The sequence below is a fragment of the Sparus aurata genome, chromosome 8, assembly GCF_900880675.1.
Source record: "Sparus aurata chromosome 8, fSpaAur1.1, whole genome shotgun sequence".
NCBI lineage: Eukaryota > Metazoa > Chordata > Actinopteri > Spariformes > Sparidae > Sparus > Sparus aurata.
The window spans coordinates 1,157,701-1,181,251 of NC_044194.1; the positions used below are offsets into that span (position 1 = coordinate 1,157,701).

Below are 23,551 nucleotides of genomic sequence, written 5' to 3' on the forward strand. Positions count from 1 at the left end.
GTTTAGGGCTTCCGTAATACTTTCAAAATAAACATGATTAAATTATAAACTGACAAATATTGAACATCTTTATGGATAAATCATCTCTGCTGTGATTGGAACGTGTTGTGTGATATTAAACAACTGTTATTCATCATTGTTTGACTTCCCTTATGACACGTCATCCACCACAACTTGTTAATGTTCTTCAAATAATTAATTATAACAGTAATTGTTACTGTTCAGAAGTCAGAGATGTTACTATAATGTAATATAATGTAAATTCTGACCTGAGGAGGCGACACCAGCACATTGTATTAGTTATTTTTCCTTTAATCAATTTATCATTGAAATGCGTCAATTCATTCTCTGTCCAGAGCTTTTATTTTGAAAAACATGATCCGGTTCCAGGTGACCTGCCACCTCTGTACAGTTCACTGCTTTACTCCAACAAACGACCTGTTTCCTCCTGTTGGATTAAAAACAAGTGAGCAGCTGCTTCAGGAGATTACTGTGAAGCATTAGAATAATAAACTATATATTTGTTCAGTGAGCTGAGAGTCAGACTGACATCCAGTCTTTTCAAAATGTCTGTTTCCTGTAATTAAAGACAAACCAGGACATGGAAAAGTGTTTATTAGTGAATTGACTCCAACATGAGTTAAACTGTGACGTCACACTGGTGTTTCCTGTTCTCCTCCTGTGGCAGATCTGAACTAGAGTCCGGCTCTGGTAACGACCTGCTGCTCTTTATTCACATTCTCCTCCTACAGACGCATCAAGTCACAGATTTGGCACAAAAACAATCAAATATTTTCAGAGACAAAATGATGTGGAAGGTGCAGAAGGTTTCACATTAAGGGACGTTTGACAGATTCATGCTGTAACATTCAGGCTTCAGTTCTCCACATGGACTGTTGTTAAACATGGAATCAGACGCTACAGTGAGAGTTTAAGGCAGCAGTCAGACTGAATCCAACTTATTGATCATTTCCAGCCTTCACAGACGATATTCTGAATTCTGGCACTTTGTTTCTCTTAAAACAATCTGAGACTTCTTTTTAATCGCTCAGTTGAGATGAAACAGTGAAGTCGACACAGCTGCAGGTCCTGAGAACATTTACAGCTCGTTTCCAACAGAAGTTACATTTCAGAGTTTTTAAAATAACTTAAATGTTTCTCAATGATGATTTATTTACATTTCTGATATACAATGATCATTAAATGCTTTCTGTCACGAATCAGTAAATGATGCCGTCGCTGCTCCATCAGTGGAGCATGAACACAGATTTCACTTTCCACCTGAAAGCTTCGACACAACGACCTGAAGACTGGACCAGGACCGTCCTCCACGTCACCTGACCTCTGTGGACACGGTGACATCACGGGTCAGCTGACTTTACTCTCACTTGTGGAGTCCATGCAGCTCGAGTGCATGATGTCATTAAAACATTTATTCAGAGATTCAACTTTTCACTCAAACTGTTGAACTGATGGAAAAACATATATTACATTCCAAACAAATCAAAATAGAATGTGTGTGTGTGTGTGTGTGTGTGTGTGTGTGTGTGTGTTCGGAGGGTTTCAGTTTCTTTTTCAGTCACTTCGACTCAGAATAATGAGAAACTGGTCAGGAACCAGCAGCTCGTGATCACGTCCGACAGTCTGAATGAAAAACATGTTGAACCTGAACGTTAACAGTCAGTTTGTGTTAGTACGAGTATGTACACACACACACACACACACACACATGCACACACACACACATGCACACACACACACACACACACACACACACACACACACACACCTCTCCCGCCTCCTGACCTCTACGTGACCTCTGTGTGTCCGCTCTAATAAACCGTCCTCAGAGGTCAAAGGTCGCCGGTTCTACTGGTTCTGTTGGCTAGCGTGACGTCTCTATGGTAACCTGGTCGCAGCGGGGTCAGAGTTCAGCGGCTGCTGAGGTCGTCCGTCTGCTCCTGAGAGCCGTCTCCTCTCACCGCCGCCCCCTATTGGGAAGTCTATATAAGTGCAGGTTTCTTCCTCGCTCCCTGATTGGCTTCAGCATCAGGATCCTGTCCTCTGATTGGCCAGCCAGCAGGGCACCTCTCCACACCTGCAGACAGGAACCAAAAGCAGCATGTCTGATCAGTAAGTGGATGATTCTGTGGGTTTTAATGGATCAATTAAACATAGATTCATCTCCGTAGAACAGAGACAATAGTACAAAGTGTACAGCAGCTCCCTCTGAAATGTAGAAATATAAGCTCGTATCGTACACGAGTAAATGTTCTTCACCACTGGATATTAAAATCATGTTCCCACAGAGCAGCGTTATAAAAGACACGTCTGTAAAACATATATTATAATACAGACGTATAAAGTAAATCTGGAAGCTGGAAAATGTTTCTGACGTGTGCACCAGGCGAGTGATTCTCACTGGACTGAAGAGGAGCTGTGTTCAGTTCTGTTGGATCTAGTTCCGTTTAAAATCTATAATAAAGACTTTAAGAAGCTGTCAGTGCTGAGATGAGAGATATTCTTGTGTACAGCTTGTGAGAAGTGCTGGTTCTGCATACTTGTTGTGTGTGTGTGTGTGTGTGTGTGTGTGTGTGCGTGTGTGTGTGTGTGTGTGCGTGTGCGTGTGTGTGCGTGTGTGTGCATGTGTGTGTGCGTGTGCGTGTGTGTGTGTGTGTTTGTGTGTGCGTGTGCGTGTGTGTGTGTGTGTGTGTGTACCTCTCTCTCAGTGTCGGCTGGCTGCTCAGGAAGCTCAGCTGCTGCTCCAGGCGACAGACTCTGAAGGCCAGATAGCAGGACGACAGCACCAACAGGAAGACGCTGAGAGACAGACGGGACACCAACACACGTCCATCAGCCAAACGTCATGTATACAAACTGTCCAGAGATGATGAAGGTGATGAAGATGATGATGTTGAAGGTGATGATGATGATGATGAGGGTGTAAAAGCTGTGACCTGGTCGATAAACAACTTTTTCCTCCTTCTATTTTAATCGGGGTGAATTAATTCTTTGTACAGAATCAGCCAGCAGGTGGCAGCGCAGCCCAACAGAACAATATAAGATATATTTCAGCTCTGACACAAAACTGGGACCTGAAGAATGAATATAACTGACACCAGAGCTGATGTTCTGGATGTTCTGGATGTTCTGGATCATTTCTGTTGATGCGTTTGAGGTCCTTATAAAACAAACTTGATCTTTCAGTTGTCTGGAGTCCAACAGTTTGGCACCTCGACACTTTATTAAACGTTCTGAGTGTTTCCTGTGCGACTCACAGCAGGATGAAGAGTTTCAGCAGCTGGTACTCCATCTGACCCAGTTCAGGGACCGGTTCTGTCAGCAGGATCTTCTCTGGTTCCAAACTGCTGTCTGCACACACAGAAACACACATCAAACATGTTAATCATCTCCACGTCTGAAACTCAGAGGGGATTGTTCCTGTGACCGCTGATGGACAGGTGGGCGGGCCTACCGGTGAGCGTGTGCGTGCTGAAGGGCGTGTCAGCGGCGAGGCTGGGGGCGGAGCTTCCCAGCAGGTCTGGGAGGGACGAGGAGACGGCGGGGAGCGACGGCTTCCTCCTCCACTTCAGCACCTCCGGGAACTCGTCCTGATGCAGAGACCAAGAGAGACGACAAAGTTTTATTTATTTATTAATTATTAAGTTAAATTAAGTATTTATTTACCTTTTATTGATCCACAGTTATTAAATCATATTGAGATATTAAACCATTTATTCAATTAAAGGGGCTCTAAGAATTTTAATACAATTACATTTACAATATTAATGAGAAAACAATATTTTCTTCTCCATGAGTGAAACAAAAAAAGTACATTTATGTTTTTATTTATTATCTCATAAAGTAAATAAAAAGGGGATTATAACAACGGTCAATAAATACAGAAGCAAATAAAAATAAAAATGGTTTTAATATTTCAGTTATTTCACATTTACTTTAAATTATTATTTCTTTAAACAACATTTATTTTATTTACTGAGACATTTATTTATATTCTTTTTTTGCTCCGTAACACAGATTCTCTCTAGAAAACCAAATGTGGATTCATCCGCCGCTAAAAATAGTCCCCAACAAATAAAACGTTTCCTCCGGTTTGTTTGATAAAAGTGAGCAGCTGACTTTTAAAAAATGAAACTTTACTTTGTGTTTTTAAAGATTCACATCTCCAGCAGGAACCAACGGAGAGCTGACAGGAAGTGGGACAGTAATGAGAGACGGACTTGTTGGTTTGGATCTGAGATTTAGATCCAAATCTAGAATTCAGACACGTCCAACACTTGGAGAGTTCGGGGTGAAACTGTGACATAACGAGGTCGTCACGTCATATTTACAACATTTCTGTGAGGATGATGTGACGTCAGCTCAGAGTTACAGAGTTTCACACAGAACCTGAAGGCAACACAGGGAAAGCCTCTTATCTGGAGAGCATGAAGGGGTCACGAGGGTCACGAGGGTCACCACCTGACCAAAACAACAACTTCTGGTATTTCATAAATCCTGTTTCACTCACTGGTGACTCACATCAAAAACAACAGCAGTGACATCATCAAACTGATCCTCTGACCAGGACGCGTTTCTCTTCTCTCTGTTTTACATCTTTAATACTTCAACAAGTAAGAATCAACTAAAGTGTCCGTTATGGTTCCAGAGAGTCTGAGATAACATCTTCATTCTGACTGTTTTGTTTGACAAACATTTAAAAACCCAAAGATGTCGAGGACGTTCGATAAAGACGAGCAAACGTCACATCAGAGCTGAAACCATCAAATGTTTGGAAGCTTTGCTTGATTAAAAACAATTAAATGATTATGAAAAGAAAAGGTTTTGATAGGGTTGATATTTTTTGGTCCATCAGCTAATGGATGAATGGACTGATTGATCCAGCTCCACTTTAGAGTCAGACGTGGTCTCAGCGGCTGTCGTACGACTCTTTTTGCTTCATCGTATGATTATAAAGAGAAGCGACTGAAGCTCATTAACAGCATCAACAGGAGCGTCTGAGACCTCTGATTACCCACAACCCCTTTCTTTGTTTACACATTTACATGATTCATCTTTGCAGAAACATTATTTCAGATTTTCAGTCACTTTCTTTGAACCTGTTGCTCTTATAGGTTTAATAAAGTTAATCTAGTTTGTTACTACGAGGAGTTTTAACTGGTGATGAAACCGTCTCAGTTTAATAATGATGATGACACATCAGGGTTCTGGACCGCCTGGACAACACGGACCAGGTAGGAGTCTATGGCCCGGTGGGTGGAACCCCCTGCTGTGTATGACCCACATCAGCAAATAAGACCGTCAGTTAATGCCTTATCCAGGTTTCATTAGTCCTAAAATAATAAACAATAGTTTGATTCATCGTCATGTTTGAAGGAAACTGAAGGTGACGTTACCATGGACAGCGAGCTGGGCTCCTCCAGGTACTGCTTCAGACTCAGACTCTTCCCGTTCACCTAGAAACAGTCACACAGCAGGTCAGCAGCAGAACGGACTAATGAAGACATCCTGATCAATAAGCAGGGATCAATGACTTCAGTCACTTCCTGTCGTCTGTTTGTCAGGAGAATAAAGAGTCTCATATGATCCACAAACCTGCAGGTGAGTGCAGATCCTCCTGAGGACGTCGTAGACACTGTCTCTGGACAGCAGGGAGACAAACACATACTGCAGACAGACAGACAGACAGATAGACAGACAGACAGACAGACAGGAACAGACAGACAGACAGACAGGAACCAGGTTATACACAGGAAATACTGAACTATTCTCTAATAAGGAGGCACAGAGCTGCAGGACTGATGGTGTCAGTCGGATCATTAAGCTGTCAGTGAACATCCGAGCTGCTGTGTGATAATGTGTCATCATCTCTGGTGTGTACTCGTCCTGTGTGGCACCTTCTGTCCAGTATCCATGGTGATGGCCAGGCCGTTTGGCACCAGGCCGGCCGTCTTGTGTTTCTTCACCAGCCGAACTGACACCACCGGAATACAGACCTGCAGATCCACGAGACAAGGATAATTAACAACCCAAACAATCTGGTGTGAACGCTGCTCGACTGAAGTCAATAAAGCAATGAATAGATAAATAAATAAGCTATTAAATGCACCAACATATTACTAAAAATACATGTATTACTATAATTTAAAGTTTATTTCAGTTTCACCAAACTTGGACGGCGGCTGATAGAAAGTTAGATGTTCGTATGTGAAGTTTCCTGCTGCTGGTTAAAACAGCTGACCTCTAACTGAACTAAAATAACTAACTTAGTGAAAACAGAACAGAGCTGCAGAACAATCCAACAACGTCTTTTTAAATGTTCGCTCATGTGGACGCTGCCATAAACACACGACAGCTTCTTCACTCACCTTGATGTCTTTACCAAACAGGTTTGCGTAGAAACACAACCAGTTCCTGGAGATGTAGAGTCGACCCTGCAGCAGGATGTCTCTCAGCAACGCACACGAATACACTACAGAAGAAGAAGAAGAAGAAGAAGAAGAAGAAGGAGAAGAAGGAGAAGGAGGGAGACAGTCAGTGATGGAGTGTAAATATTGTACATTTGAGGTACTTTATTTATGATACTTTGATATAAATCTAATTATTCAAACAGCTCAGCTGAAACTTTTATCTGATTGACAGAAAATATTTTATTTTGATAATCTAAATGAGTTAAGTCCATTTCATGATTTCAGCTTCTCAATATTGAAGATTTGCTGCTTTGACTTTTACTTATTTTAACAATTCTGGTTCATTTTAATATTTTTTAACTTTTAAACAGTGAAATCCTGCGTTTACATTGATGCAGCAGTTATATTATTATAAATCCACAAATATCAGATATGATACAACATTTAACCACACAGTGCACGTTCACTCATTACACACTTTTACTTAAAGGTGCACTCTGTAGTTTTATTATTTAATTCAGTTTATTCAGTGATGAAAACAAAGACAGTTTGATTATTTAGTTTGTTAATCAGCCAATGAGGATCTTTCTCTGCTCATTAACATTTCTTCTCCTAAACTACAGAGTGAACCTTTCAGTAACATTGCAACATAAGACTAAAGAGTATTTTTACAGTGTTATTACTTTTATTTCAGTTAAAGATCTGAAAACGTCCTGGGAAAACTAAAGTTAACTGCATGTCAAATAATCTCATCAGTTCAGTTCTGAGCTAACTGGGTCAAACTGTGTTTATGGACCAGGACAGGTGTCACACAGCGCAGATGTGCTGAAACATCTGTCCTGTCCCTGACTCCTCCCCCGGCTCCTCCCCTGGCTCCTCCCCTAACTCCTCCCCCTGACCCCTCCTCTGACAGTTGGTACCTTTCATCAGGATCTCCTCCTTCGGAACCGTCTGGAACAGTTTGTGGTACTGAGAGTTGTACTTGCTGACGGTCTGTGGAGGAACAGAACCAATCACAGCTCATCAATCTGCTTCATGTTTCTGGAATCAATAATGTTAACTGGTGTCACTTAGTGTAGTCATGAATATCATAATTACTATTTACGTTATATATTAACAACAACTAATAATAATAACAACAGTAACATTGTGATGTAATGATGATAACGTACTGGTGCTGTATCGATGTTTGATACCACGGAGGAACATCGAGGGAATAACATATTTTATATTAGAGGATAAATATAATGAGGCTGTGTGTCAATAACAATATAAAGACAATTCTGTCATCACTATAATGAACCGTAACACAAGTTCTGATCCAAAACTGATTGGACCGGACGTCATTCACACCAGAGGTTTCAAACTGACGGCCCTCCTTCCCGCTCCCGTCTGTGACCTGATGTAACTTTTAAATATGTTTTATTCTGTTGGTGAATAAAGTTGTGAACAAGTAAACACAAAGAAGACAAATCATTATTCATATTAGAGCTATGAAACATGAAGTCGTCCACCTTTCTCTCCCTCAGGTGTTCATCGACTACAGCTGAGGAACTCATTGTTAAAATAAAGAATAAAAACCGTGTCTGCGATGAGGAGCAGGTGATTAAAGGTCATATTGTGCATCCCGATGTTTTAAATCAAGTCTCAGCTGCTTCAGTTGCTCAGCAGAATGCTGCGACTCGGTTTTACTGTGAAGCTCCAGAACTGTTCTGGACTGCTACACTTCACCTGACTTTACATCAGAGACACATTTCTGTGTGAACTGTTCCTTTAAGAATAACAATAACGCTACAGAAGCAGCCAATCGTCTTGCTGCTGGTGCCGTTTGTTTATGTAGGTCGTCAGTATTAAACTGAGTCTGTTTCATAAGCAGATAAAAGCTCCACGTCGCCCACAGCTGACTTTCTGGAATATTGTGCTGAAGTTTTGTTTTGGTTCCTGATATGTGGGTCAGCAGTTACATCATCTGAACCCCCGCCCCCCTCGTACACCTGTGTGTCTTTATTGTCTGTGAGTCGGTGACTTCCTGCCTTCCTGTTCCTGTCTGAAACAACAAAGACTGAAACAACAGAGAGCAGCAGCAGCAGACGCTCGACGCCGGCTCCTCCTCGAGCGTCTGAGAACATTTGGGTCAAAGTTCCGAGCTTTGACGGAAGAAGGCGAGAAGTTTTGTAGAATAAGTTGAGTCATCAACATAAGTTCTATCCTACTGTTATCTGAACGATATTCCCTCAGATCTCCATCCTGGTGAAGATGTTTGATGGATGCTAACACACGACATGTGTTCAGGGCCGAATGTGTCTGAAGGGTTTGAGCTGTCTGACACACACACACACACACACACACACACACGCACACACGCACACACGCACACACCACACACACACACACACACACACACACACACACGCACACACACACACACACACACTCCTGACCATGTTCCCATGGAGACGAGACAGACGATGGAAACCTCTGGAGAGACTTAAAAAAAGAATTGAAAGGACTCCTGCTGGCCTGTCGTCATCTGTGGACGTCTGAAAACAACTTCAGAGCTGTGTGTGTGTGTGTGTGTGTGTGTGTGTGTGTGTGTGTGTGTGTGTGTGTGTGTGTGCGTGTGTGTGTGTGCGTGTGTGTGTGTGTCTGTGGGTGTGGTGGGGATGTTGACACGTGGTGATTGTGCGGTTGAGTGAAGGACTCACTGATCCTCTGTAACACTTCTTCACGTCTTCGTAGGACAGGTCGTCGATCAGCTGCAGCCTGCAGGAAACATCACATCACATCTGATGAGATCAGAATCAGTCCGAAGAGACAAACACACAGTTTCTGCAGAGAAGCGGGTCGCTGCAGCCGCCGAGACTGGAGCAGCACCAGCAGAGAGCAGAGGAGATCAGTGCTGTGCGACCACGACCGGCTCTGACCTGGTTTAAGGTTGCAGAATGATCCGTACATATTTGTACCTTATAAACATATTGGATCAGAGATATAAGAGTTTATTTCTCTGTGCAAGAAGTAGAAAAACACAAACAAGAACCAGGGATCTGTTGAGCAACATGTTTCCGCACATCACCTCCTCAAAGAGAAGTTTGGAAAGTGTTGCTGAGCTTCAACAGAAGTGATGCAGCAAAATGTCGCCACTGCATCAGAGTCATTAAACGCAGAGAGGAAGACGGCCTGAAGCGTTTCCTGTGATGTGACAAGAGAACGCAGCATTCTTACTTTATTAAAATAAAGTGAACTTGGAATGAACAACTTCAGTCATCAGTAACTTTCCAGATTAAGATGTCACATGAGAGCAGAGTCAGTGACGCAGCAGCTGCTGTTATTCTACCACCTTTACCTTTTCTGTCCTGTTGTCCTGTAACAGTCAGAGTTAAAGATACTGGGTCCAAACAAGTGAAGTCTGCCTTTAAAATGCAACCATTAACTATTTATTTGTTGAAAGTAATTACCCACATGTTTCAAACACGGGCCTGTTCAGACCTGGTAGTATCATTCAGTATAGATGTAAATTACATTATTTCTCTGTTAACCTGCTGATGTGAGCAGCAGATGTTTGTGAACACGCCGTCTGTTTCAACTGATCCGACCACTGAACCGGTCACCACAACAGCACCAGACTCCATTAACAAATGTAGTGATTTAAGAGTTGTTTCATGAGGAGAAACTCAACAAACTTTGTGAAACAGACGCACTGTTTACACTGATTTCACCATTTACACTCCATTTATGAAAGAAGAAACATGTTATTGATCTAAACATGTCACATGTTACAAAGACACTAAACAGGAACAATATAGGCTACTTCTTTGTCCCCGTGGAGAAAGTCCCCAGACTCCCTTAACAAATGTGTCAGTTTAGTGAGTCGTTGAGTTGGAGACACTTTATAAACTCTGTGAAACTCTGTCTCTGACTCATTCTGCATTATTTGGACCTTCTTGTTCATTCAGCAAATGTTCTACATGAACTTCTTTCTGTCTTTGAGTAGAAACATGGAGTCTGTTTGTCCCAGAGATGTTTATTTGCATATAGAGCAGGAAGTGACATCAGATCATGGTGATGATAGGAGTTCTGAACAGGACTACACGTCGTCAGAGAAACGTTGAAAACATTAGCTCGACAAAGAGGCAACGGAAGACTGACGACACAGTGAGCAGCTGCTGCCGGAGGAGAACGATGAGCGCTTCAATGATGTGATGTCAAAATAGACATTTTGTAATGTCCAAAACAACAACCCCAGGGGAGCAGGGGATTCGAACCAGCGACCTTCTGATCACTGGTCCACCAGCTCAACCCACTGAGCTACAACAACAACAACAACAACAACAACAACAACAACTGTGGAAAGTGGGTTATTTTTTTGTGCAAACACGGTGTAGAGAACTTATTAGAAGCTGGAGTGTTAATCCACCTTCTGATGAGTTGGTTTAACTAAACAAACTCTCTCTCACACACACACACACACACACACACACACACACACACACACACAGTCATTTAAATGGTCATGTAAACACGGGCAGGACAGGAGAAGTTCATGCAAAAAGAAAAACTGACGAACATGTGAATAAACAAACGACCTGAGATGAAGTGAAGTGAAAACTAACACCAGCCACTGGTCTGAGTTTGGTACACTGCAGGTCTGTGTGTGTGTGAAAGGAACGATTGTCCACAAGAGCTACTGGGTGGCTTTCTCACACACACACACACACACACACACACACACACACACACACACACACTCAGATAAAAGAACTAATTATGCAAACAGTTTCAGCCTGAATGGAGAAACTGGAGCAGAGAAACAGGCCGTGTTCACAGAGCTGCCGCTGACGTGACACTGGACGTTTTCATCACAAACACCAACACTGTAAAAAGTCACAATGTTTAATAAAAATATGTAAAGTATATATAACATATAACTTGACACCATCACGCTGTTTGTTCAGTCCGGACCTCAACATCATTACAAATATATCTAAATGATTCAGATCATCAGCTGCAACCAGACAATGATTTCACAGCGAAAAGGGCCGAAATGATTATCAAGTAATTTATCTTCTGTCCATCGTTTCAGCTGTTTAACATCAGATTCAGTAACTGAAGCTGTCAGATAGATGAATGAAGCATCAGTGGAGAGAAGTACAATGACATGTTTTATGTTTATTTGTTTCCAGCATCATTTATTATCTTTTATAACCGCTAGATATTTAATTTCTTTGCTTATTTGTCACATGATTCCCCAAAAATAGAAATGCAGTCTGACTTAAAGCTACAAGGATCTTTCACTTTGTGTTGGTTCTGGCGCCTCCTGTGGTGAGAAGCTGTGTGAGCACCAGCGTCTCCTGTCTGAACATTTATAATTACATATTTATGTTTTTAAACATTTATTCTCTGACATCAGTGTTCACTAGTGTTACATTTCAACACTTTAAATCCTGACGTGTCCTCATGTGTGGCCCAGTGTGAGGCTGTTTGGGAGCTTTTAGGGAAAGCTGTCAGCAGAAGTGATTTAAAGCTTTACACACACACACACAGGCACACACACACACACACACACACACACACACACACCTCCTTCCCAGCAGCCTCTCCGTCTCTCTGAGCTCTGCTGCCTGGAAACGTGAGCTGACTGCACGTGCTTCAGGCAAACACACACACGCACACACACACACACACACACTCACACACACACACACACACACACACACTCACACTCACACACACACACACACACACACACTGCAGCCTCTCTTGCAGCTTGTTTTCTACGTGACAGGAATAACAGAGCAGTGAGGGACACACTGAGGCTTTCCCTCTCTGTGTATTGTCTGTCCTGCACGTCTCCTCAGCTTTCATCAGCTGCCAAACACAAACACACACACACACACACACACACACACACACACACACACACACACACACACTGTGTCAGGACTAATGAGGGAGTTGGTTGATTACGAGGTGGACAGATCTGAATCATCAGCTGCCCTCCTGTACCAACGTGCAGGTCGACTCATCGCGTGGACGTCACCGTCCGTCCACAACATCTGGATCCATCTGAGCTCCAGCTGTGCGGCTCATCCACATCCAGGAGGACTCCACCTGCAGCCTGACCACAGCTGTTTCCTCGAATCAAAACACAGCTGAACGCTGAGCCGTGACACGTGTGAGGAAGTATTTAAACACATAAAGTAACACAGAGCTACGACCTGTATTTAGTTATGCTGCAAACACGTATTTGTATTCACATTAAAACCGCAACTGTTTGAGTCCAGAGCCAGAAGTCTTTCTTCAGTTTTCTACCGACTTCAAAGGTGCTTTAAACATTCATAAAAAACTGTTTTCAGATTGACTTTGTACATTATTTCTGCTTACAAATCACAGAAAATCAGACTTTTAACTGCATAACTTTCCTGAGGAATCATCATGTTTTTAAGTTTTTCATCAGCATCACAGTAATCCAGTGACAGTTTTTTGTATATCCATATAGATAGTGGAAACAGGAGCTGCTAACAGCTAACTTAGCATATTTATAATTCTGCTAATTTGACAAATACAGGCTCAGGTTGTAGCTAACAGCTAACTGACGTCCTCCATGGTCCGAGGCGTTCACACATCAGTCTCATCACTTGAAACGTTGATTTATTATTTTAATCCAAACTGTGATCTCTTCCTAAATGTAACCAACTTGCGACGAAAAGCAGAAAATTATAAATTCACTAAGTCTTAAAGTAAACATCCACAAATGATTGGGACGCGACATGAAGACCACCAGCACGAGAGACGTGAACAAGATCTTCGAGCATCTTCACACTTTATCACCTACAGGTCGACTGTTCTGGCAGAAAACATCTAATATTATAATCCAAACGTTTTCACAAGGCAGACAGTCGCTCGTCATGCTCGTCATGCTCGTAGCTGTGAGCTCAAATACAAATTATAGAAAGAACAACGTGCTCTCAGGCTGAATTACCAAAATTCACTCCACGGTATCATGTAGTGCAAAAACAGAGAGCATGATTATCCCCCAAACATTAGTCAGACAAAGACAACTGGAAACTCTGAAAAATAATCATGTGATTTTTGTGATGGGGGCGGGGCTTAACCTGCAGTGACTCACCTGAAGGGCAGGGGGCAGTGTCCGTCCTCCTCCCTGTGGGGCTCCACCTCATGTGGAGGCAGGAGGCCGACATCATCACTCTGCTCCAAAGTCTCCGACATCATCATTCCTGGCAGGAACGTCTGCAGGGAAGAATAAACAAGGATTTTGCACATTTTGTATTCTTATTTGAAATCGTCAGTGTGTCTGTGAATGTGTCTTATCATCCTCTTTCTGTTAGAATCACAGGAACAGGTTTGTTTCACTCATGGATGCTCAGATGGAGCCGTCACAACGTGGTGTTATAAAATAATGCAGTGCACTGTAACGTTAACACTTTCCTCGTCAAAGATTGTGAAATAATGATCAGGAGGTGGGAGGAGGCTGAGCGCCGCAGCATCAGATAACAAGTTCTAAAAATAGAGGCGTGACCAACATTCAGTGAGCAAGAGAAGAAGAAGCAGCAGCAGCTTTCCTCTGATGAGCAGAAACATTCAGTTCTCAGATTCACATCAGCACACAGAAACACTTCTGTTCCTCTGGTTCAGCAGCAGAACGACCAAAACAGTCTCAGTCTGTCAGTTCACACCTGACATCAACCTGCGTCTGAATGACCACCTGTGATGTGATGTCACTTCCTGCTCTTTAAGAAATCAACCCATCCATCACTGAGACAGACAGACTCCATGTTTTTACACACAGACAGAAAGAAGCTCATGTAGAACATCTGCTGAATTTAAAGAAGGAAACTCTTAAAATCACTACAATTGTGAATGGAGTCTGGTGATGTTGTGGTGACTGGTTCAGTGGTTGGATCAGCTGAAACAGACCATCTGTTCACATCACAGTAGATCTGGGCCTGACACCAGACTGGGTTCTGGATCAGTACTGCAGTACGTGTGTTACAATGCTGAGTATTTGTTCTGGTACTTCATGTACGTTCCTTCAGAGAGATGAGGAGGGCGTGGATGATGGAGAGCTGTGATTGGAGAGAGAAAACCTTTGATCTGAAGCTGTGAGACGCCTGAACACGTGACCGACACCACACACAGCAGCGAGGATATTCTCTCCTCTGTTGCCATGGCAACGGCACTGAGAGAGCCTGCTCGGATCAGGTGTTTGTCTCCTCGTCTCGGCCGGACTCAGAACAGAAACGTTAAGTCAAATGATCACACGTACGAGATTTCTGTGCAGGAAACACATCAGAGGTCAAACTCAGGTGTTTAACAACCTGATTCCTTCAGTGGCTCCGGCTCAGGTCGTGTTATTGGATCACTGTTGAGGAATGTGTTGAGACCGTCTGAGCCTGCAGAAAGAGCGCAGACCGTTCTGTTTCTTTAAGTGTTGAAGATATTTTTCACTCAGTCTTTTCCAGCGATCACGCTGCTGTTTGTGTGTCAGAAAACTGCTTTGCATTTCGTTCCCTCTGCAACCTCCGGCTGAGAACAGGTCAAACCACAGCAAGTTGTGTTTTAACATGTATTTGAATAATGTGACACAATTCAAACTGCTTGTTGTTAAAATGCAGCGATGGTTCTCCTCGAATGTAACGAGGGTAAAACAACAAAAGGCCTTTCAGAGCGTTCAGAGTGTTACAGTCACAATATCTTCAAGTTGTCCACAGAAAGCAGCTTTGGGATCTTCGTGCTCTCTAGGAATGATCGACAAAACGATTTCAGTTAAATCAAATGACCATGTTCTCCTTCGATAAGTCGCAGAGGAAGAAAACCAGGTCATAAACATGTAATGTGAACGTGCTGTATGTAGGCGATGACATGTGAATGTATCTGTGGTTTGCTGACATCACGCTCGCCGCTTTTCCTCATCATCGTTTATGAGACGAGCTCCGAACTCATTTCACACTTCGTCACCTGAACTGAACCTCGTCAGTGCACTCCATTTGTCCTCCGAACAGTTTGACCACCGACACCACAGACTCAGAGTCAGTGAGCTCATTCAAATCTCATGGCTGGAGTCATCACACTGGAGGATGGAGCTCCAGCAGAGATCAACACCAACAGATCTGGAAGCCAAATGTGAAAAAGAAACCTTCCTCAGGAGCAAAATAACGATGTGACTGATATTTCTACGACATGTTTCTACACAAGGAGCCTTCTCGCCCTCCCTCCTTCTGTTCCTCCTCCTCCTGGCCGCCATGGAGACCTCTGTTGGTTTCCTCTCGAAGGAGTTTCAGCCCGCTGATTAAATCAGGCAGCACCTCAGGGAGACGCAGGCTGTTTGCTGTAATGGGAGCACTTTAGATCTTCACCTGCAGCTCGACTTCCCGCCGTCACACATCGAGTCGCACAACAAGCATTCGACTGAAAGGACGGATCGGGTCGACTGAGACTCTGACGGACAAAACTGCTCAGACTTTGTTTTAAAACAGCAGGAAGCTTCAAGCTGTGCTGTCAGTTTGATCAGTTATCAGTCAATAGTTTATAAGTCGTACAGGGACGAGTCACTGAAGATACCCAGAGACATGAAACCTGATGGTGACACAGCAGATGCTAACACTAGCATGCTAACATGCTGATGCGTAGCAGGTGTAAAGGCTCATTTACGCCTAACGAGCTTTCATTTGTGCTCGTCTTCTGAAAACTTACACATGCAGACAAAACGAAGCAGAAGCACCAGAAATCATGACGGCAGTGAAGCCAAAAGTCTGAACAAGACAAACATCCTGGAGATGACGTACCGAGTTTCACTCAATGTTGACTCGATGTATTTAAAGATATAACGTAACATTTCTGCTTTAAAATGTCCGAGAACAACTCGACCTTTGTTCTACACGTTTTTGTGTTCTGACATTTTCCCAAATGTTTCCAGAGAAATTCACAAGTTTCCTCGAGGTAACGTTTCATTTGGTTGCCTGTCGCTGTAACTTCCAGCTCAGGAAAGTCAGCGAACGAGACAAAACGTAACGTTAATAAAACTTTAAACACTTCGTCTGTGAACATTTGTGTCTGAGTCACATCAGACAGACTTCCATGAGCAGTGGTGGATGTTTAATAATGTTTTCAGCAGACGGACCGCGGAATCACTCGTGTTTAATCGCCTCAAACTGTCAGATGACTTTACTGAACATCAGGTGAAGCTCTGAGTGAAGTCAGCACTCAGCAGAGACTCTGGTTCTGGTTCTGGTTCTGGTTCTCTGTCTCCTCTCTGTAACGTTACGTTCATGAAGTAAAGTCCATTTCCCCTCCAGCTCCAGTCAGCAGTCAGTAGAACAGAACCACCTGACAGTGGAGGTCCGCTCCGGATCACTGCAGCAGTCAGGCTGGAGGGAAGTTGTCTCTGAGCTCTCCTCCCGTCTGTAAACGGGTCAGAGCAGAATCTGATGAGGCTCCTGTATATTCCTCCAGACGGTCTGGATCTGCACTGACCGTCTCCTCCAGAACCGGCCGGCAACAACTGCTTCATAATTAAATCACTACAGTCACTACATATTTTCCAATATACACAAATGAATATACTAAATATCATCTGACAGGTGACACCGTGTTCTGATCCGGCTGCTGTGGGTGAAACCAGTCGATGGTCATTTTCCTGATGGTCACATCGTCTCCACCGCAGCAGTGAAACGTATGCAAACTGTAAGAAAATGATATTCATGTACAACCACGATTCATTTTCACCTCCTGCGTCTCACAGCACACACACACACACACACACACACCCACACACACACACACACACACACACCCACACACACACACACACACCACCTCAGTACAAATTCAATGTACTTGTACTTTATATTTCTAGTTAGTTATTTCTGAGCTCATCTCTCTCATTGTGAAAGTTTTCAGACGGATGTTAAAGGGCGACAGTTACAAGGAGAGCTGATGAGAGATAATACTGAATAATCATCAGGTGAGAGTTTATTTAAATGGACATATAAAAGCAGAGAACCAGTGTCAGGCTGGAGGAGTGTGAGTCGCTGTGGGAGGTCGACTGGTCCTGCAGCTCCTCGCTGACAGAGGCGTTGTGTTTGTGGAACCGGGCCGCCCCAGAACACACACGAGGAAACACAAAACACACCGCTGCTGGAAACCACAGCGGGCCGAGCCAAAACAGACGAGATGCTGCGTATTCAGAGCTGCTGGAGCGGACGAGGCTGAGAGCTGAATGTTAACTGAGGCTGAGCTCAGAGACGGACAGACAGAAACAGTGAAACTGTGTCATCATGATGTTCATCTGTGGTTCTGTCTGCGGTTTCCTCATCTTTATCATCTGATCTGTCTTTGCTTTTTACTTCCTGTTTGCTGTGTGTCTTGTTTGACACTTGCTGACACAAATAGAAGGCCTGTTCAGACCTGGAACCACCGTCCGTCCATCCTGAGCCCATCACAATCCTCTTAGTCTGTCAGTTCACACCTGGTATTAATATGCTATATGCTAATCAACCCGTCCATCACTGAGACAAACAGACTCCATGTTTCTACTCAAAGACAGAAAGAAGTTCATGTAGAACATTTGCTGAATGAACAAGAAGGTCCAAATAATGCAGAATGAGTCAGAGACAGAGTTTCACAGAGTTTATAAAGTGTCTCCAACTCAACAACTCACTAAACTGACACATTTGTTAAGGGAGTCTGGGGACTTTCTCCACGGGGACAAAGAAGTAGCCTATATTGTTACTGTTTAGTGTCTTTGTAACATGATAAACAAACAACTTCAGGTTCTGATTTAATGCTGAAGGTACGAGAAGGAAACAATGATTCAGAATTTGTCGAAACCGTTTCACAAGTTTGTTAAGTTTCTTCTCATGAAACAACTCTTAAATCACTACATTTGTTAATGGAGTCTGGTGACCGGTTCAATGTTAGATCAGCTGAAACACTTAAAACACTTTGAAATATGACTTTTACTTGTAACTGAGTATTTTCATACGGCAGTAGCGCTGTATGTTTGAAGTAAAAGAAGCACGACTGCACGGTAAATATATAATTCTGTATCACCAGCAAAACAAAAGTACCAATTATACATAAAGATTCACTTCAGAGTTAAATTGTGGAGGAGGTCCAGGAAGATATTATTTAAATGTATGATCACACAATAATATTTAGTGTTTTATTATCTTGTGCAAAAAGATCAATAACTTATCTTTTTCATGAGTTACGACGTCACTTTGAACTCTACGACGCTGTGATGAGCATTCTCCACCTTTTATTGACACTTTATAGTTGGAATGCAATTTCTTTTATTAATAGTCAGCTGCCTTAACAATCGATTATTGATTAATCATTGTGATCTATGTTTGCTGTAAAATCCAACCGGCTGCATTAGGAGTTAAAAGATCTGATATATTAAACATAAAGTTATGTGAATTATGAACCAAATAACACAAAATAATGACCTCATGAAACGTAATAATATCTTTTTCATAACAAATGACTCGTTTGTTAATGAAATACACTTTCTCACACCAGTATTTTGTGTTTTATTTGGATATATTTGAAAAGAAAGCATCTGTAATCTGTTACTGTGAAATACTCTTTGACTCTTATCGTCGTTTTTTAATCAGTCAAATTCTTAACAGCGATTAATCAATTAATCGTTAACGTCTCTCCTTTATAGACTAAATGCTCAATAGATGAATTGTTAAAATAATCATTAGAATAATGAACAATAGAAATAATTACGAGTTGTATCAGTGTAGTGATATAATGATACAGATATAACTCACTAACTGTTTGAGACTATAAACTGGTTTCAGTTTCATTCTGAACGCAGGACTTTTACTAGTAATAGAGTATTTTTACTCAGGACAGAATCACAGGATCGTTTCAGCCTCGCGTCACTTTTTACAGACGAGAGACAAAGAAACAAACTGTGCTTCTGACTGAAATCACCAGAAGATAAATAATATAATATAATATCAGTGGGGTGGAGGTGATGGAGGACGTGCTCCACCCTCCACTCTATAATCACACCTGAGAACACCTGTGAGGCTGCAGAGCCGCTCTGCTATAATAAACATTATGTCACATTTACTCTGAGTAAAAAATCCAAGTAACTAAAATGTAATGGAGTAAAAACACCCTCTCCTCCTCCGTGCTGTGGAGGAGTGGAGGAGGAGAGGATGGGTGTAGCTGCAGATGGCAGTACGTGAGGAAATGTAATCGGATACTATTACTGCTGATGGACTCAGTTCTGGTTCTGGTTCTGGTTCCAAATACCGCAGCTGCTGGAAATACTCTGATTACTCTAGTGGTACCAGCGGTCCAAATACTACGACCATCAGTGATGACATCACAGCGCGTCCTCTCACACATTCACAGGTGCACGCAGCGGACACAGTCTTACCTTCGTCTCACCTGCAGTCTTCAATCAGGTCCGCTGGTGGACGGCAGGGACCGTCCGTGTGTCCGGTGTCGGTCCGTCTGTTGGTCCGCCGAACTGCCGCTGCTGCTGGGAGAGCCGCTGCGTCAAGTCCGCACCGTGTAACACAGACTATACCGGAAGTGACAGGAAGTGGCCTTCAAAGTAAAATCTTAAAAAGCTGGGGGTGAAATGCGGCTGGCAGGATTTACCTGCTGGAGGAGCAGCTGGACCTGAGTGAGGACAGTCCATCAGAACTCCGATCAAACTGTCAAACCTGGCACTGCTAATAATCTATCAATCATGATTCTGATACTACACAGCCTGTATCGGTGTCATGTATCTGAACCGGAAGTGGCCGCCATATTGTTTCTGTATCGTGAAAACGAAGGCTGAAAAAAAATTATTCAAATGTTTTCAGAAACATATTTCTGTGACTAATATCGTATCATTTTGTTTCCTGTTTCCAAACTGACTCAGTATCTCATGTGTTTACTTTCTAAAGCTTTGAGTATCTAGAACATTTTCTCTCTCTATATATATAGAGAGAAAATGTTATATATATATATATATATATATATATATATATATATATATATATACACACACACACACACACACATATATATGTATTTATATGTATTGTATGTTATATGTATTTCTATATAATTTTCCTTCTGCATTGTTCAGAAATAATACACACATACATGCATACTTAGAAACATACTTAAATATTTAAAGAATACATATGAAAATTAGTAAATAAAGAAATTAAACAGGGAAAAGGTAAATAAATAGAGACTTAAAACAAGAACATTACTTTATGTCACTACACTAATTAGTGCATATATTCATTTGAATTATAATATTCATTGCCTTTAATGGAATTTACTTTTTGATTTTGGCAGTATAGAGTTGTTCTGAGGTGGAACACTACACTGTACAAACAGTTTACGTTACGTTTTTGGGTCTTATTTTCTCAAAACAAATAAAAAAACGTCTTTAAAAAAATTTATAAAGATGCATGACATGGAGAAAAACACATTTCTTTATCTCAACTTCAATCTGTACTGAAACATCCTGCCAGTCCACAAAGCCCTGAACAGCAGAAGCTCTGAGGCGGGTGGAGTTACTGTCTGTTCTTCCTGATGACTTCCAGGTAACCAAACTGAAATATAAAACATAAAACCCAAACTATCTGCGTGGCTCGACACGGTGAGTGAAGGATGCAGCTGTTTGTTTTGAGTGTGATTTGGGTGAACTTCCCCTTTAATCAGTCTGCAGCTGAGGCATTAAACAGTGCAGCAGCGCCTCCCTGTGGATGAACAATCACACTACATCTGAGGATCATTCAGAGCAGGAGACACAAATCAAGCACCCCATAATAAACACTCAGGAGGATGTAAACTCAAGTATGATGTTGTGACTTAGTGACGCTGACAGGCTCAGGTCAGAATGTGTCGTGGACAAACAGACAACGAAAAGATGAAAACATGAAGATTCTCAAGCAGGTTCTGCAGTTTCTAATGAGCAGAGTGATGGAGGTTTATTTTGGATGAACGTCAGGGAGAATAAAATGATGGCGCACCGTGAGCACTACAGCTGGACCTTCACCTCACCGCCGAGAAAAGAAATCATCGCGGAAAAAAGCAACAGTACAATTAATTAAAAGGGTTTAACAAGTGCAAATTTAATTAACGATGACAAGGATGTAAACAAATAGACCAGAACGTCAATAACATTCTCCGCAACAAGAAACATTCTCAACATTAACTTCGGACAACTGGAGATCATTTAGGCTACATATTAAATAAACATACTCTAAAGCCAAAATCTGGAAATATAAAATTAGGTCACCCAGAATGTCGACCAGAATGTCACCCCGTGACGCTGCAGACACCGAGGCTCATTTCATCACTATGGACAGCGCTATGACATCACGGCACATTACAAATCATTCACACATTGACAAATAAACTCATGAGCATCATAAATCTACCATATAATTTCAAAAGTTACACAAAGCTGGTAATACAAAGACTATTTTTTTTTAAATGTGCAATAAAGTGCAAATGCCTCTCCATGCGCAATTACGCATGGCGCAATGAGTACCGATGTCAAATAAAGTGAAGTCACAATTTTCATTTATAGGTTCTACTTTACCTCCTTAATTCTCCACAGGGAAAGGGACAGACAAGTGAACATGGGGGGGAATACAAACCCTCTGAAAACAAAAATCCAAATACACTTCTGATACATTTGATATATTGATTGATTGATTACATATTGAATTAAAGGCAATTTGCGCTGGGACAACCTCCGCAATAAATACAAATTCCTGAATGTCCACTTGGCCAGTAATCTTAATCCCTTGAAATAATAATCAAGGTGTCTTACAGCAGAGGCCAACCTTACATGAACACGAAGTCCATTCGTCGGCCTTTCTTTGTGAAGTAGGCGATGGCGGCATCATAAAGTTTGTCCTTTGATTTGAGCTCCAAAAGAAGTTCTTTCTCTATGGACATCAGTGCCAAAGCTCCCAGGCGGTCCTGTCCAGTACTGCTCCTGGCGTGCGTCTTGATGGCTTCAGGATTTCACTGTGCAGCCGCTGGTACGCTGTGCGCACATCTCCGACTCTCCGTGCCCTGCGCCCGCTGGGAACCACGACTTCGCGCACAGTGTCCTCATAGTTGGAGTCAAATTTGACCTTTTCTCTTTGTGTGGTGCTGCAAAAGTCCTCGATGCTGGACAAACAGCACTGCATGTCATACTCCTTATTCTGCAAGATCCCAAAGAGCAGGTCGGAGTAGGCGAACACGGAGTAGAATGTGGCAAAGAGAAAGCAGAACTCGAAGCCCGTCAGCAGTGCAGTGTATCCATCAGCGCTGTGTACAGCATCATCATCAAAATCATTGTGGCTGTCAACAACGAATTCGAAGAGTAAGAGTTCCTCTCTCCGCTCATAAACAGTGCAAACCAAACGTGATGAGAAGGTTCACCGTGTTGGAGTCACTCTGGGCAGTCTTCGCTGGCATATTTCATCCAGGAGTTTCGTGCGTTTGGCTGACCTTGTGAAAAGGCTGCGAGGCCACTTAGGTGGGAGAAAAAAATGTTGCAATCTTTGATTTTGGCAGCACTTTGAGACATGACGAGGTTCAGAGAGTGCGCATAACAGTGAACGAAGAGAGCTTGTGGCATGTTTTCCTTTGTTTTAGCTTGGACCCCATTCAGTCCAGAGGCCATGACTGCAGCTTTGTCGTAACACTGGGCAATTACCTTATTGGTGCAGACACAGTCCTCCAGAAACTCCAAAACTTGATGAGCTATGGCTTCTGCACGCTTATCACCACTGACATCACCAAACTGGAAAAAGCGCACCACCGTCAGTGGTGTAACGTAGGACATGTGACATCTGAGCAGAGACAAAAAGCGTGTTCCGCACCTCCTTCCTCATTGCTTCGGTCATTACATCTGCCACCGACTGAATCAGGTCATTCTGAATTTTGCTGGAGGTGCCGATGAAAACAGTGGCCGAGTTCAATGAACGATCGTTCATGAACTCGTTCATATTTTGGGCGAACGTGAACTGAACGTACTGTATTTCTGCCTGATGAACATTATTGTGAACACGTTGATTCTGGCGTTTGTGAACGGCGCGTTCTCACAGTTTAGCTTCGTTCTCACAGTG

At 42.5% G+C, this 23,551-nt stretch overlaps 1 protein-coding gene across 2 annotated transcripts; it reads right to left on the reverse strand.

The window, feature by feature from the left end:
• Positions 1-598: 598 nt before the first annotated feature.
• Positions 599-20,001, reverse strand: gramd2ab (GRAM domain containing 2Ab). Of its 2 annotated transcripts, none has more exons than XM_030425789.1 (12): positions 19,849-20,001; positions 13,558-13,679; positions 9,137-9,194; positions 7,352-7,424; positions 6,390-6,493; positions 5,919-6,017; positions 5,617-5,688; positions 5,418-5,477; positions 3,476-3,611; positions 3,279-3,372; positions 2,719-2,820; positions 599-2,098 (listed from the first exon to the last, which is right to left on the reverse strand). In XM_030425789.1, exons 2-12 carry the CDS (start codon positions 13,662-13,664, stop codon positions 2,050-2,052), a joined length of 954 nt encoding a protein of 317 aa, XP_030281649.1. In that variant the 5' UTR covers positions 13,665-13,679; positions 19,849-20,001; the 3' UTR covers positions 599-2,049. The 2 variants fall into 2 exon arrangements, with proteins under 2 accessions (XP_030281649.1, XP_030281650.1); XM_030425790.1 differs by having other exon boundaries at positions 19,860-20,000.
• Between the last annotated feature and the right edge of the window lie 3,550 nt (positions 20,002-23,551).